The sequence below is a fragment of the Bacillus rossius genome, chromosome 11 (assembly GCF_032445375.1).
Source record: "Bacillus rossius redtenbacheri isolate Brsri chromosome 11, Brsri_v3, whole genome shotgun sequence".
NCBI classification, from domain to species: Eukaryota; Metazoa; Arthropoda; class Insecta; order Phasmatodea; family Bacillidae; genus Bacillus; species Bacillus rossius.
The window spans coordinates 44,003,919-44,019,614 of NC_086338.1; the positions used below are offsets into that span (position 1 = coordinate 44,003,919).

At 39.9% G+C, this 15,696-nt stretch overlaps 1 protein-coding gene across 2 annotated transcripts in view; it reads left to right on the plus strand.

Moving 5' to 3' along the window:
* LOC134536885 (synaptogenesis protein syg-2-like) overlaps positions 1 to 15,696 on the plus strand; it is a 300,861-nt gene that overhangs the window by 152,510 nt on the left and 132,655 nt on the right. For both annotated transcript variants that reach the window (XM_063376944.1, XM_063376945.1), the window contains exon 3: positions 4,634 to 4,842. In XM_063376944.1, coding sequence (XP_063233014.1) covers positions 4,634 to 4,842 — 209 coding nt within the window. The remainder of the gene's footprint in view (positions 1 to 4,633; positions 4,843 to 15,696) is intronic.

The following is a 15,696-nucleotide window of genomic DNA, read 5'->3' on the forward strand; positions in this document are numbered from 1 at the left end:
TTGTAAAACTCAGAAGTCCCACAGGGGGGGATACAATTTAAACTGGCAATCAATACACCCTTGAGGCAACTCTGTTTTACCCACTATGAATGTCTTATAACGGTAGCGAAATTGTTTAACATCACACAACGTACAGGTCCAAGATAGGCTCTGTGACTACCACTGACGAGTCCACTTCTAGCCTTCCCGGCATTATGCAGGAATTTTGTTTAAAATAAAATGTTTACTTATCTAAATGCATTATTTTGGAGTACTTATTCGTTTAAAAGGTCCAACTAGCCATTCCATTTTAATAGAAAAAATATTCTCATAAATGTTTGTGTATGATCTCAAAAACATTTTTTTATTGTGTTTAACACAAGGACAAAATAAACAACTATCAACTGTCACATAAACTGATTCAAAGATTGTTGGCGTTCATACTGCAAAGACTGAACATTTAACTTGTTTTAAAACATCAATCAAACACTTCAAAAATTAATATAAAATTGTATTCCTGATTTAATACGCTAGTAACTGTCAGCAAGATATTGGGGAACACCTAAAAAAAATTAGTAGATGATCCATCAGCAAATATTATTATAAATTCTAAGTTCTCTAGACGACCCGGACGATGACTCCCTCTGGACCACGTGAACATCTAGGACATCAAGGGGCTCGTGTAAGTGAGACGTGATGATAAGGGTGACGCTCGGCGGTGCTTCTAGCGCGGTATCGCCTCTAAACGCAAGACTGTGAACTGGCACGCAGAATTATCGTCGTGGATAGAGCTATGAGATTTGAGCGGCAACCATAACATTTTATGCCAGAGAAATAAAGATGGAGGTGTAACGCAAATCCCTTGAGAGCGCTTTCAAGAATCTACAATGGGTGTTTCAAGCCTAAAAAAAAATCAATTTGAAAACACGCGTTTTAGCCATTTTTTACTCTTCTAAAAAAAAATGACCCCACTCTAGTATCTTGAGCTCCCTTCAGCAATGGAGGGGACAAAGCGACACGAAATTCCGGGCACAAAAAAAATATATTTCAGCCAATAGCTTCCGCCCAAGTGTTCCACCCTCAAACCAATCACCGTCGATGTCATCCGGGGGTGAGTTGGGGTTAAGACAACTTCGCCCCCTGCAGTTGGGGTAGGTAGACTGTCCGCACAACTGGACTGCTCGCAGCATTGCATTCTTGGCCAGAAACAGGCGCCGTATCAGCTCGGATAAATAATCTGTTTGGAGACTCGTGATCACCTCACAGGTACTACAATTTTAACGTGAAATATATATATGCACAATACAAGCTGATCGCTACGGCAATCTTAATAACTGCTCATTATGTATGCCCCTGCTCGTAGGCAGCCACAATCGCATATAGAATAGAAAAAAAAAACATTAAAATAAATACAGGGTCATTGCCAGGAATCACAGAAAGCATCAACAATGCAATAGCGAAATTTCATGGATAGCCTAAAGTTCACAGGAATGTAAGCCACAACCACAAACCAAAAAGTTCCGAAGGCTACCGAAGTAAATTTTAAGTTATCGTAACTATAATGAAAAGTTGGTTAGATTAGCTTAGTGTTATTTCAAATACTCTAAGACTGTAAAATATACAAATACTTGGAATATAATTTTTTTTTTCACGAGAGATCGGCAAACTTTGGAGAACTTCGGAAACGTTCGCGTGTATCTCGCATTCCTGTGAATTGTAAGGCTTCCCATACTTCATCAAGAAGTACAAAAATTCTGCTTCAAAGGATGGTTTTTCTCGAAGTCTCACGAAGACAAGCGACCTTTCCTCGTGTTACGAAGATCAAGTGAACAAAATGTTGATAGCAATTGGAAGTAAAACTATAGATACAAAACGGATACTCTTATTCATCAAAAGGCTATTATTAAGTAGTAAGAGTAAATAACTTTTTTTTTGCCCTCGAAACAATACCCATTCACTAATTTTCAATACCTGCTGCCGAACTATTTTCCCTGATTATTTTTTTGACTGCAAATTTAGAATTCGCTTCAATAAATATTTATTTTAACTTCAAAAGGGACTTGTCTGTGTTGTATTGGATTCGTTTCTAGTACCGAATACAAGTTGATACGGTAAGTACCCAGAATTGCTGGTTCCAGTTAAAACTACAGAGGAGCAGCGGGGTCTGGCGCTTTTCTCACACAAGGACTGGCGTGCGACGGCGGCGGGGAGAATGAAAAGGAAAGAGGGAGGGGGGGAGTTGACCCGGAGACACGAAACACGAGACACGAGACAACGTATACGGCGAGCACTGTCGTAACTGGCAGTCTGCTCGCCAGGTCTGTCTGTCTCTCTCCCCCCCCCCCCCTTCCCCGCAAGCAGAGGCAGGCACACACACGCACAACGCCGTGCAAACACAAACACACACAGAGTCTCCCCCGCGCCGTTCAGCGAAGCGATCGCCGCAGTGTAATATCGATGCTTCGTTGCCAGTGCAAACACCGGAGCCCAATTTCTCCCCCCACTCTCCATCCGGATATCATTTCTACCGTCCTTCTCCCCTTTCCCGGAGGGCATCGGGGCCTGCCTTCCGACATTATTGATGGCGGTGAGCGAGACCGCCGCGGCACTGTCATTACCGGCATTAAGTTTTCACGGCGTAATCTTCCGTCCCTTGCCGCGCGGGTTCCTCGGAGGCCGGCAGGCGGCGTCGTCGACGCTAGCGCCGATTGGGGGCATCGCCCTGTCGGCGCTGCGTCTTGTGCCGGCGAGGTTGGCTGACGGGCGCTGACGCTCTCTGGTGCTCGGTTTGGTTTCGTAAAATCCTTTTACCGCGCGGAAAGAGAAGTACAGAAAGGCACAAGCCAAGAAACATACAAATGACACGTATAGAAGTATAGCTTGGCTTCTGGGTTGCAGCCGCGTCCCAGGCGAATGATTCGCCGACGGACGTTTCTGGTCGACGTTGCAGAGTCGCCATCAACAGAGAGGAAGTTAGTTACCTACAAACTTGCTCCCTGTTGATGGCGACTCTGCAACGTCGACCCGAAACGTCCGTCGGCGAATCATTCGCCAGGGACGCGGCTGCAACCCAGAAGCCAAGCTACTTCGGACAATGAACGTGAAAGTCTGCGAACGTTACCTATCAATAACATGTAGAGTAAATAAATAAATAAACACTACACTTACACACAGACGCCTAGTTCATTGTCTCTTCTTGCAGTACATGCCATGAATAAACACACAAGAAGGACAACATAGCACACAGGATTACAATACGCGATGAAAACGGTGTCTCCCCTGGACTGTGGAGCGCGGTCTTTTCGTCCGACCGGTAACCATGACAACGCACGCCGGAGATATGAACGACAAGAGGGAAGCCTAAAACTCACAGGCATGAGAGCCACTCCCAGAACAGTTCTGAATATCTCTTCCGAAATTTGCCATTTGCTCGTGAAAAATCACCACATTGCAAAGACTCACATGGTTTACGGTCATAGAGAATTTTAAATAACGCTAACCTAGCCAACTATTTCATTTTAGGTACGATAACCTATCCTAACCTTACGGAATAAAATTTAAAAAAAATTCTATTTACTACACTGACCGAAACTAACCTTTCACTTTGGTAAACATCGGGACTGTTCGGGTCGTGGTTGTTGCTTTCAACCCTGTGTAATGTTGGCTATCCAAAGATAAGGCCCTTAGGTGCTCTCAATAATTTTTTTCGAGAGTTCCGTTACTGGAATTAGTCTTAAAACACGAGTTTTATATATTCTCACTCTTCTAAAAATACAGCTATGAAACTAAATACGAAAACAGAATAACTCATCCACCCCCAGCGTATTTTTTAGATGTTTTTTTTTGTTGTAAAAGGACACCTCTATGTCTTGATCAGTTTTTAAATCGCGTAATTTTTTCTGAAGCTCTGAACACCGTGTGTGTACCCGGGAAGTCTTCTAGTAACATGCTGCACATTTCAAAAAAAATTTTTATAAATGACAAATAATATTTTACAAGTATTTTAAAGTCACAAGCGTTTCACAAAAGCACTTCTGTAGACTTGTAATGAAAAATGAATTTTCGCAATTTTTTTTTTGATATTTGGTAATAAACGTCCAACTGCAACTTGTCTACTTCTAATAGTCTACCCACCTCAAAAATATTTAAGTTATAGTTAGAAATTTACTAATTTTCAAACTATAAAGATGTTGAGATCAAGTTTTTCCCGCACTAAGTTAAAGTAAAAAAAAAAAAAGATGACCTAAATATCATTAAAATCATGCCCACTCAATGTATCACTAAATACTATAATTTTTCAAATCGACCAATACATGTACCGTAATTTCTCCCTGATATAAATACTGTGTACCGTAATTCCTTCCGAATCACCGGCCGCGTGCAGTATTTTCCCCCTTGCGTAATACAATTATTCTACGACGTATAATAATAAAGCAACAGCGTACCATAACTATGCTATGACGTACAATAATTATGACAAGACGTACTATAATTATGGTAAGACGTACTATAATTTTGGTAAGACGTACCGCAATTATGGTAAGATGTACCATAATAATTGTGCGTACCATAAAACGAGTTCGGAAAGCTACGCTCTGATGTGTTTGTTCTGTGTGGGACAGCGGGAGAGACGACGCCGCCTCGCGTGTTGCAGCTTCGACGTGCGCGGGCGGCCCTTCAACCAGGCGCTGTACTGGTCGGACGCCAAGTCGCCCGGCCCGCGCGCCTACTTCGCCACCAGCTCGCGGCCCGCCAGCCTCACGCTGGAGACGGTCCAGCTGGACAACGAGGGCACCTACCGCTGCCGCGTCGACTTCAAGGACTCGCCCACGCGCAACTCCGTCGTCAACCTCACCGTCATAGGTCAGTACCCCATGTCCATACCCAGGGATGTGATATGTATGGTTCTGTGACGGTTCTACTCAGATTCCACTGAGGGGGCTAGCTCTGTAGGTGGTCTGGGGGTTCACGGCGGAGCTGGGGGCCGAAGTTGGTCTGGGTATCCTCAACCTCTCGACCTAGCCGTGCGCTCGCCAGTAACATGCCGCGATTGGAAATGGCGAATCTATTTCCCGGTTCTCGGAGCCCATGTTGGGCACTGGCAACAGTGTCAGGCATGTAAAAGACCCATCTTTCTCCTAACCAGGTCTACACCCTAACGGGATCAGATGCCTTGAAGGAGTATTGGTGTATTCTATGAGGTGAGAACCTAAATTACATGTCATAGGTCAGTAAATGGTGTCAACCTCACCGGCATTGGTCAGTACCCCATGTCAACCTCACTGTCATAGGCCAGTGACCGGTGTCAACCTCATGGAGATCGTAACCCGGTGTAAAACTCACCGTCAGAGATCAGTACCCAGAGTCAACCCCACTGTCATAGGTCAGTAAATGGTGTCAACCTCACCGGCATTGGTCAGTACCCGGTGTCATCCTCACCGATGAAGTCAGTACCGGGTGTCAACCTCAACCTCATAGGTCAGTGACCGGTGTCAACCTCACCGATGAAGTCAGTATCCGGTATCAACCTCACCGCTGAATTCAGTACCCTGGTGTACCTCTCCGTCATAGGTCTTTGCCTAGGGATGACAAAAATGTCCTCATATCTATTTATCGGTCTGTTGATAAATAACTGATATCTTCTAAATACTTATAAATATCAGTGGTTACGCATTTCCGTTCCCTGCGACATGCGTTCAATTTTCACGGGATTGCTCTTACCCAATGCCGTACACAGAGAGCTAAGAAGTTTACACATCAAAAATAATAACGCAACATGAAAACAAAAAAAAAAAAAAATGAAACGAAGCAAACACAGCTTTAAAATTTACATTAACTACAGCCTTGCACTTTAAGCTCGAGGAATTTATCCTGATTTTATTCAGGCGTCTGCGTTGAAATAAGAAATGGAAAGGCGAGAATAAGGAAGGCAAGTCGAGGCGCGGATACAGTGTGGGTTGCCATTAGAGATGAGCGAAGGGGGAAGGGTGGGGGGGAGGTGAACTTACGTAATTATATTTCACATTTTCTGAAAGCCAGGTGTAGGAGTGGAAGAGGTTGTTGAAGCGGGGGAGGGGTTGTGTTTCTCTTCTCTGCTCTGCTCGCTCTCTCTTTCTCTATCTGCGAACAAACCGTGCACAAGAGAGAGAGAGAGGAAGAGAGGTAGAATACCAGCGGAAAAGGGGATGAGGCCGACAAAGAAACAACACCACACACTCCGCTCCAAAGAAATGATTTACGTTATTAAACTAAGATAACAGTTGTCGGCGTTCTTGCAGCCAAACAATACCGCTGCGATAGAGGCTCTATACACCTTCCACCTGAAGGCAGCAAAAAAAAATTAATTCTGCAGTGAGACGCTAACTAAACTATGCGACCGAGAACAACTTCCGTAGGAGAAATTAAACGCGTTTTAATGCGAATCGATAACGCCAAAAAATTTTTTACAAGCAGCGAGTGCAATTATTTAAAGAGGGAACAACATACAAAAAAATTAAAGATGAAGTATCCTGAATTAGATTTGTTCTGATATTTAGTGTTTTTGCACCTTATTTTAAAGAATGTCAAAATATAACTATATTTAATTTTTTAAAAGTTATTTTATTTTTTGCGCTAAACAAGTCCTTATTTTTTAATGGTTGTTATGAAAGTGAAGGCAAATTTTTGACGTCTGTCCAAGGATGTACCGAAAGCATGAAATCATGTGGTTTACAGTTTTGAATTAAACGTTCGTATGTAGCTTTCGTCTTAAAACTATTTATGTTGAGTATAAAATTCATTTAACCAACAGAAATTATATATTCCCAAAATTCTGAAAAACTCAGGTTTCTATGGTTCTAGACAAAACTAATTTTCACTGATTTACCAACGCTGTACTTAAAAATAAATTGTTTTAAAGACTAAGACTAAGTACGAAATGTTAATCCAGAACAAAATTACGTGCTTGGACTAACATTGAAATTTACATTTAGTTCATAAAACATTCCTTACATAAGAGCTTGTTTCTCGGAAGAAGACTTTTATAAACAATTTAATGTGGCTATGTAATGAATTTGTGTAAAAATTATGTGCCAAAAAGAGAACAGTAGGAGCATAAGGATTTAAGATACTGCCGCATTAAGACAGGCTTACACAAAGTAAGGTCTCGCATCAAATCCCAACCCATCAGTCAGTACCAACTTGAAGGACGAAACTGAAAGTTAGTGATGATGGGTTATATGGTCAGGTGTCTCGGCGTTCGCGGCCACTGAGCAACTGAAGGGAAGCCTACATTTCACAGGGATAAGAGTCACAGCCGAACAGTGCCGACGTTCTCCGAAGTTTGCCGGCAGCTTTTGAAAAAAAAACACCATGGTGTAAGCATTTGTATATTTGTTTCAGCCATAAGGTATTTTAAATTACGCTAATCTAACCGAGGCTAACCTACCCTGCTGGAAAAATTATGAAGGAATGTTATTTAAACACTGACCGAACCTAACGTAACCTTTTACTTCGGTAAACTTCGGAAATGTTCGGTTTGTGGTGGTGGCTTTCATCCCTGTGAACTTAAGGCTATTTGAGAAACTAAGGCACCCGCAGAGTTGCCAAACTTAGTAGTCCAACAGCCCGTGAGTGCCAGACCTTCTGATTTTAATAAAAGCTGAAAGTTTGTCTATGTGTGTCCCTCGTACAGGTAAGAAAGATCCCCACCCATGAAGCTGAGGCAGTGGTGGCATTGGCAGGTAACCGGTAACAAACGTGTATAAAATTCCATCTCAAATTTATCATAAAATAAACCTTAATTTTTTTATATTTTATTCATAATAATATCAAAACTCGCGTTGCTCATTTCCGACACTTAGTATGGTTACAACCCTCTGCCGGACACCACTAAACTATTATAGTTTATAATTATACTTACGTTATATTATAAAACCTAAATTTTATATATAATTTTTTGGGGACCTATTAAACTATGTTTCCAAGCAGGCGGACAGCTTCGACGGTTCTATCATTTTGCCAGACGCATTCAAAGTCAGCATAGTTGGAAGAGCAAGGAGCGTATACAGTAACTAGTGCGAGTGAAACAGAGCGCTTGGTTTATTGCGATCTTTTACTGCTCATCCACTGTTATTAATTTCAAATATGCAGTTATTTTTTTCTTAATAAAGAAATTTCATTAATGAATTTTTACACCTTGAATAACCAATATTTACAACAATACTTAGTAAAAAAATTCTAATACAATGTCAATCATATCAAAAATCTAATTATTTAATTTATATCATTTCTAATTTTAAGAAGTTGATTATTTTTAATTAAAATAAAATTGTAAAGCAATTAAATTAAAGTAAATTAAATTTTATTGTTTATTATACCAAAGAAGAAATTTTTTTAAGATAAGAAATTTACAGAGAAATAAATTTATTTTAATCAAATCTTTAAAGATTTTCATAATTGTTATCGTTGTCGTCGATGTATCCATTTTCCTCATTACTCCTATTCCACTCCGTGGATTGATCGTCTTCAACATAGTATTCTCCATCTGTTTCTGCAATAGTAAAAAAAACCAAGTTAATTTAATCATAAACAGTCCCAAATTAATGTACAATAATTCAACACAATTATCAAATACCTGGAACTGTTTTCAGAGATTCACTGACATAATTCGGTAGTTGATCCCCCTTCAAACCATTTAAAATAGTAGTGGTCACTTTCCACTATCCAACCATTATTTACTGGTTCATACTTCGTTGGCTTTTTCAAGTGAGCATTGTTCCGTATGCTACATATGTAATTTGCTCGCAAAAATTGCTGTAATACCTCACTTTTGCAAGGTGCTAAACTGCTAGCATCGAAATTTTGCAAATTTTTCGATTTAAAGCTTCGTTCACATCAGATACTGTATACGAATTAATGAACATCTGTAGCCTAGCAGCATCAACATCATTGATATTATCCATATTGAATAGATAGCTTTGATTCACATCGAAGATGTGTACTTGTTCATTGTTATATTCGATGATTTTGCTGTCACGAAACTTCATGAAAACTTGCTGAAATTCTACATGTTTTTTTAACAATCTAAATGGTTTCAATTTTGCTTTTCTGAAAAATGCAGGATTGTAATCACATCCTGTGAAAGCGTGTATGTAGTCCAGGTAAGCTTCTGCAAATAGATTCTCTTAATTTTGCGAGTATTTTAGTTAGGTCCACATATCTTAAATTATTTCCATCTCCTGTAAGCATCCAAACATGTGATCTATCATTAAGACGATGCATATGACTTAGCATTATAGCAGCAACATCGGTGTGAACAGTACGAATCACAATGTTTGCTTCATGGTTGATTTTACAGGCATGGTACACTATCTTGGTGTGCTTCTTCATGCTCCGGGAAAGACAATTCCTCATTTATACTTGACATCACTTTGTTGGCCTCATTAAAAGTTAACGAATGACATTTTCTGTAATTTATGTATATCATTTTATTGCCAATAAACGGCGCCATTTTGTCAGGAGCCCAATGTAAAATTAAAAAATCAACCAGAGCTTCTTTAAAATTAGAATTTTTTAATTCTTTGACAAAGTCACTAGGACGAACTTGTTCAGGCCCAGCAATGGTATATTCCAATTGTGCAGATTCAAATCGCAGAGAATGTTCGTAATCTTTTATCGATTGGGTAAAATACTGGTCGAAAAAGACATCAATTCTTTACGCTTTTAATTGAGTTACCATCTGCAAAAATTTTTTATAAAATGGTTGTCATAGGAATAGAATTTCTTGAAATTTTTTTTTCTAATGAATCGATATATGATTCATGTAAATATACTAATAAAAAACAGCGCCCTTTTTTAATCACGTTTTCTTTAATGGTTGTACTAATTTCATTTAAAACTGTTTGATGATATTCTCGGTGATAATGCCACTTCGTTTTGCTAGGCGCTGCTTTTAATGAAGATAACATATTATTAAAATCAACTCGGCAGTCAGTATGATAATGGATTTTTGGGCCAAAAAATTATCCAATTTATTTTAAAAAATCTGTAAACTCTTCATGACTTTCAATATTAGGTTTGACACTATCTTTAAATTGCTGAACATCAGCTGCATGAAGCGGAAGCATTCTCGATCGCACTTTTTTCTTTTTTTCTATTAAAAAATATACAAACAACTTAGTTATCATTTTTACCACCAATATTATCAGTCGAAGTATTTACATCTTGAGTTACAACATTATCATCACTAACTTTTGGTTCTAAAACGTCAGTAATATCTTGAAGAGTTGCAGATCGTAGACCTATTGATTCAGAAATTGGAGCTGGCTGAGATGTTGTGGAAAATTCTGTGGGTACAGACTGTAAATAAGGTTCATTTTCAGATGTTGAAGGTTGTGTGCTTCTGTGGACTGGGATGATAAAAATAGTTGAGGAGTTGAAGATTCTGTTGACGGAGACTGTGGATCAGGTTGTTCAGAACTCAAATCTGGTATCGACGACGAGGTTGAAGATGAGTTGCTTGTAATTACACAACTTACTTGTTTTTTCTTTCTTTTTTTTCAGCACTTAATAGTTGAGAAATGAAATATTTTTTCATAAGACCTGCAAATACATTATAACATGCTTCGTGATAACCACTCCTTGTGTATTCACTGGGTAAAATAATATCTTTGTATTTCAGGTTATGTATTTATCGTAATTTAAGACTAGTCTGACATTTTTTTAAAGTCTCCTCAGAAAATATTATTAAACCTTCATCACTTTTCTTACAAACAAAGCAAACTACTTTTTCGTCACTCATGATATCAATTTATTACAGCTGGATCACCTTTATTTTATAAACTACACAAAAAAAATAATGCGTTTACTATACGTTTATTAAGAGCATAACCGTTTACTAGATGATCAGAATGAACGACAGCTGATGCGCAGTGAAGGGCCGCAATAGACCAAGCGCTCTGTTTCCCTCGCACTAGTTACTGTATACGCTCCTTGCTCTTCCAACTATTGCTCACATGGAAACACAGTTTAATAGGTCCCCAAAAAATTATATATAAAATTTAGGTTTTATAATATAACGTAAGTATAATTATAAATTATAATAGTTTAGGGGTGTCCGGCAGAGGGTTGTAACCATACAGTGTCTGGCAATGAGCAACGCGAGTTTTGATATTATTATGAATAAAATATTTTAAAAAAAAGTTTTATTTTATGAAAAATTTGAGATGGAATTTTATACACCTTTGTAACCTGTTACTTGCCAAAGCCTAACTGCCTCAGCTTCATGGGTGGGGATCTTTCTTACCTGTACGAGGGACGCACATAGACAAATTTTCAGCTTTTATTAAAATCCGAAGGTCAGGCACTTACGGGCTCTTGCTCTATAACGCAAACCAACGAAGGCCACACTCAGTCGGAAATGGTAGTATGTATTAAATTCAAAAATAAAATAAAAATTGTTCGATGTGCAAAGGAAGATAATTTAACGCAAGGATGTATCACAGTTGTTAATACTTACGAAGTAGAGGTGACGATGAAAAAAGAAACTCTTCTCCAGACAAAAATAAATTAACGACTACCGTTTCACTTTGATGTCACAAAACAAGCGCTTTTTTTCTGAAATTATATAAAAATAATAATTTAACTAAGGCATACTTTAATAATGAAATACGCAGAATTCTGAGTACGAAATTGTCTTCTATCCTGTACGAAAAACATTAAAAATAATTAAGGCACAAAAAACTAAAATTTAATTAATATACCAACGTTTTAATTAGCAGTTCAAAGGTAACATACAATGAACTCAGAATCGTACAATCTGGCGTGTGGACGGCAGTTATCATAAATTAAAGCAATTAAGTTTATTAATATATTAGAAATTGTTTTCGTGACGAAGCCTAGGTGAGTGATCACAAACTTTGTATAAGAGTTAAAGAATTACAAAACTAATTTTGTAATATTTTGCTGATATTACAGAATGAGTCAGAATTCGACGACAAACTTCAACTGCAAGTTTTTTCGCGAAATTTAGTTGAAAATTATTTTATGACTTATGGTCTAAAGTAAAGTCTAAGTAGCTAAAAAAAAAAAAAAAAAAAAAACTTTCAAAATGAAGCTAAACAATTATTTTTCTTGAAAATAATATAAAAAATGAACGATGGATCACTGAGCGTCTTCATGTTGAATTAAACAAATTGATACGACCACCGTGAAAATTGGGCTCTGAAATATTAATTCTTTACAATATTTGGGGACGAAAACACACATTTCATCTTATGGCATGCATAATGGCCTAGGCCGCCTATTGAGATGACTTGTGTCTGTTATCCCCACGTTCAAAATCTCTTGAGCCTCAGATTCAGTCTCTCCCCCTCCCCCTAAAGACTCTTGAGAATCCATCAGATTTACGCCCTTAATGCGCGTCCTTCGCACATTCCTACACAAATGAGACCCGGTAGGTACATAGGCGTACTTTCACCAATAGGGAAAAGAAATGGGGTGTTGTTGTGTCATGGACACGGCCGTGTGTTGCACGTGAATACGTGTACGTAACAGGTAATATTTTCTATACAAAATATAAAATACGCTATTTTTTTATTTGAACACCATATATATTCACGGTAACTATTTTACGCTAATGTTTTTATATATGCAATCGATAGATTTTGACGAGAGCTGACGATTGAAACCCAAACGAATGTCGTAGTTTCTCTGAGTCAAAAGTTATACTGAATGGTAATGAAGAATCGCAGCAAAATGACCTCAAAATGGCTGCGCTTCCCCCCTCCACCGCGCGCGATGCGTCACAGTCCTCACTTAGCGTAACGAATTATTTGATCCTTTAGCTATACAGTGGTGTAATTAAATTAAATTTTGTATTTAGATGATAGATATGTAACTGCAACACCAAACGGTATCCCCCACGATTTTGTTATCATTCATTTTTTGAATTGCCTCCCACTATGGACGTATTCAAGTCAAAAAACTGCCAGGTAAAGAATTAAAGAAGAGATCTCACACAGATGTTTGTTCTCGGCTCCCGAAAGCTTTCAAGGTGCGCCGTTTCCGCGGACATTTAAAGGTCTCTCCCCGCCGGGACGAACGCAGACGCCGCGAACGAAGCGTCTAGGAGGGAGAGACGCCGCCCGTTGTTGCTCGTTAGGGACGCCGCGACGCCTTGACAGGTTGAACCAGGGCGACGTCGGGGCTGAACGGCCCCCAGGGCTCCTGGAGAACACACGGCGGCTGTAGTGGGACCTCAGGCCCGCTCCTTGTCGCAGTCACACACACGGGACAGACGCACGCGCGAATCCTGTGTCAACCTCCAGCTTGAATCACGCAAACAATCATTCATCGTACGGGGCAAAACTTTACAACTTAATGTCACAGAAAATAACTAACACAAACAGTTTACCAGTATTAAATAAACAGTAAAAAAAATTACTTACACAATATCCTACCTACTCCCTGAAGGGATTCTTTTAAATTTGATTGATAATAGAGAAATTGAACTGTTAATTTGTTGAATGGACTTGTGATAACAGCTGCTTCATGTTTTGCATAAATTATCAAGTATCACTATACCTACAGTTAAAGTGTGTAACATGTTCTGTACTTTTTTTTTTACTTGCATCATGTAAATATTAATGTCTGCACATACATATTTGTATGTAAAGGGAACTCCATGTATAAAGTGACATGTTCTATATCCCGGAGCCTTGACTCCATGTGGGATCAACGGAACAAAAATACAAAATAAAATAAATAAAATAAAACATTCACATTTCGGTAACAGGCTGATGCATAAACACAGTCCTAATCGTCGGTCACGCGCGTATCACTGGAACTAACCTATTGTCTTAGAAGGGTACACGGATTGCGTTTCGGCTAACATATTGTCTTAGAAGGGTTCGCGGATTGCGTTTCGGCTAACCTATTGTCTTAGAAGGGTTCACGGATTGCGTTTCGGCGAACCTATTGTCTTAGAAGGGTTCACGGATTGCGTTTCGACTAACATATTGTCTTAGAAGGGTTCACGGATTGCGTTTCGGCTAACATATTGTCTTAGAAGGGTTCACGGATTGCGTTTCGGCGAACCTATTGTCTTAGAAGGGTTCACGGATTGCGTTTCGACTAACATATTGTCTTAGAAGGGTTCACGGATTGCGTTTCGGCTAATGTTTGGCTTCGAACGAACCAGATACTCATTTGGGAATCCTAGAAGTGGTTGAGTGTATTATTTCATGGGGGTTCAATACGCTTATTCACCTTATACACAACTGAGCTAGTAAAACAACAACATTATTTCGTGAACAGACAACTAGTCCGAAAATGAAAATCAAAAATAGATCTTCGCATTATACAGTGGATTGTCGCTGGATCTTAACAACTGTTTCGCGATTAATCGTCGTATTTGATTATTGTAAAATGATCTAAAGCTTAATTGGCTGGTTCACTAGACATCAGAGTCCCTTCCATAATTAGCACAGCCTGCATCAGCTATAACCCACACTCATATTTTTATGCTTTCATGTTATTTCCTATTTTACTAAAATAATAGTAGATTTTTCATACAAGTGTCACGGCACTAAATAAAACCCTCGCAATCACAAGCGTTTTACCTTTTTCCCGTGGAACCCATGGAAATCTCATAATACACTACATCGGTAACACCCACGGTGATAAGCCGTTTTAACCAGAATTATAAAAACGAAGCATTTTGTTCCTAATCTTCAATCATCTTTCTTCAAAATTTGTAAGCCTAAATTTCGACACAAGAAGTAATCACGAATTTCACGATAAAAAAAAGTTATCGTTAATTAAGGTCTCGTGCCGAGGTGAAATGGAGGGCACCAAAATTTTTATTGGGGGGGGGGGGGGAGGAAAAAGTAAAGAAAGGAATAACGTCAGCGGGTTTTCCAGGACGACGAAAACAAACAGTCTCCCATCCCTGAGCGGTATTTCTTCATCTCGCCACTCCACAAGGAACAGCTGTGCAAGGGTAGGGGGGGGGGGAGGGAACCGTCGGGGGAGAGTGGGGGGAAAAGGGTGGAAAGAGTGACTTCAAAGACGTCGTGTGTATCGGGGGCGACACGAATTGTTTGCGCAGAAATTGGATTTGCCTGGACGCGCTGAAGGGCTGCTGCGGAGACCACAAGGCACCGCTGGGACTGCGGGGGTTCGTAGCAGGGGGAAGGGGGGATAGTTTGCCCCCTACCCCCCGCCAACAACCCCTAATACACCCCGGGGCCCCCCTGCGAAGCAGCCTTTCCCTTTCAATCGGCGCACCTGCGACTGGGGAGCATTGTTGTGCCATGTGTGGCGCATTGTTGCCGCGGACAATGGCCCCTCCCACCCGGGGGGGGGGGGGGAGAAGAGGGGGTTATATTGCCCACAGACAGACGAGGTGCCGCTCCACATGGCGCCCTTATAGCATCCCCCCCCTTCCACCCCCCCACTAGTGGGGCTGCCTGCCCCGGACCGAGCGACTGGCCATCTCACCCTGCCAGCAGCTCTTACCCCCCCCCCCCCCCCCCCAACGCTGGCACATTGATAAGGAATTTAATGCAATTATTTGGACATACGCCATTCCAGTTTTGCACTGTTTGTCATGGGAAAAAAACCTGAGGTTAGGCCTTCTAATTACCCTCATTAGACGTTATACTTACTTGGCATGATGAGAACCTAACTTTGGCATGGAAATATTTAATAGAAATAATATAATAAACGGACTGAAGT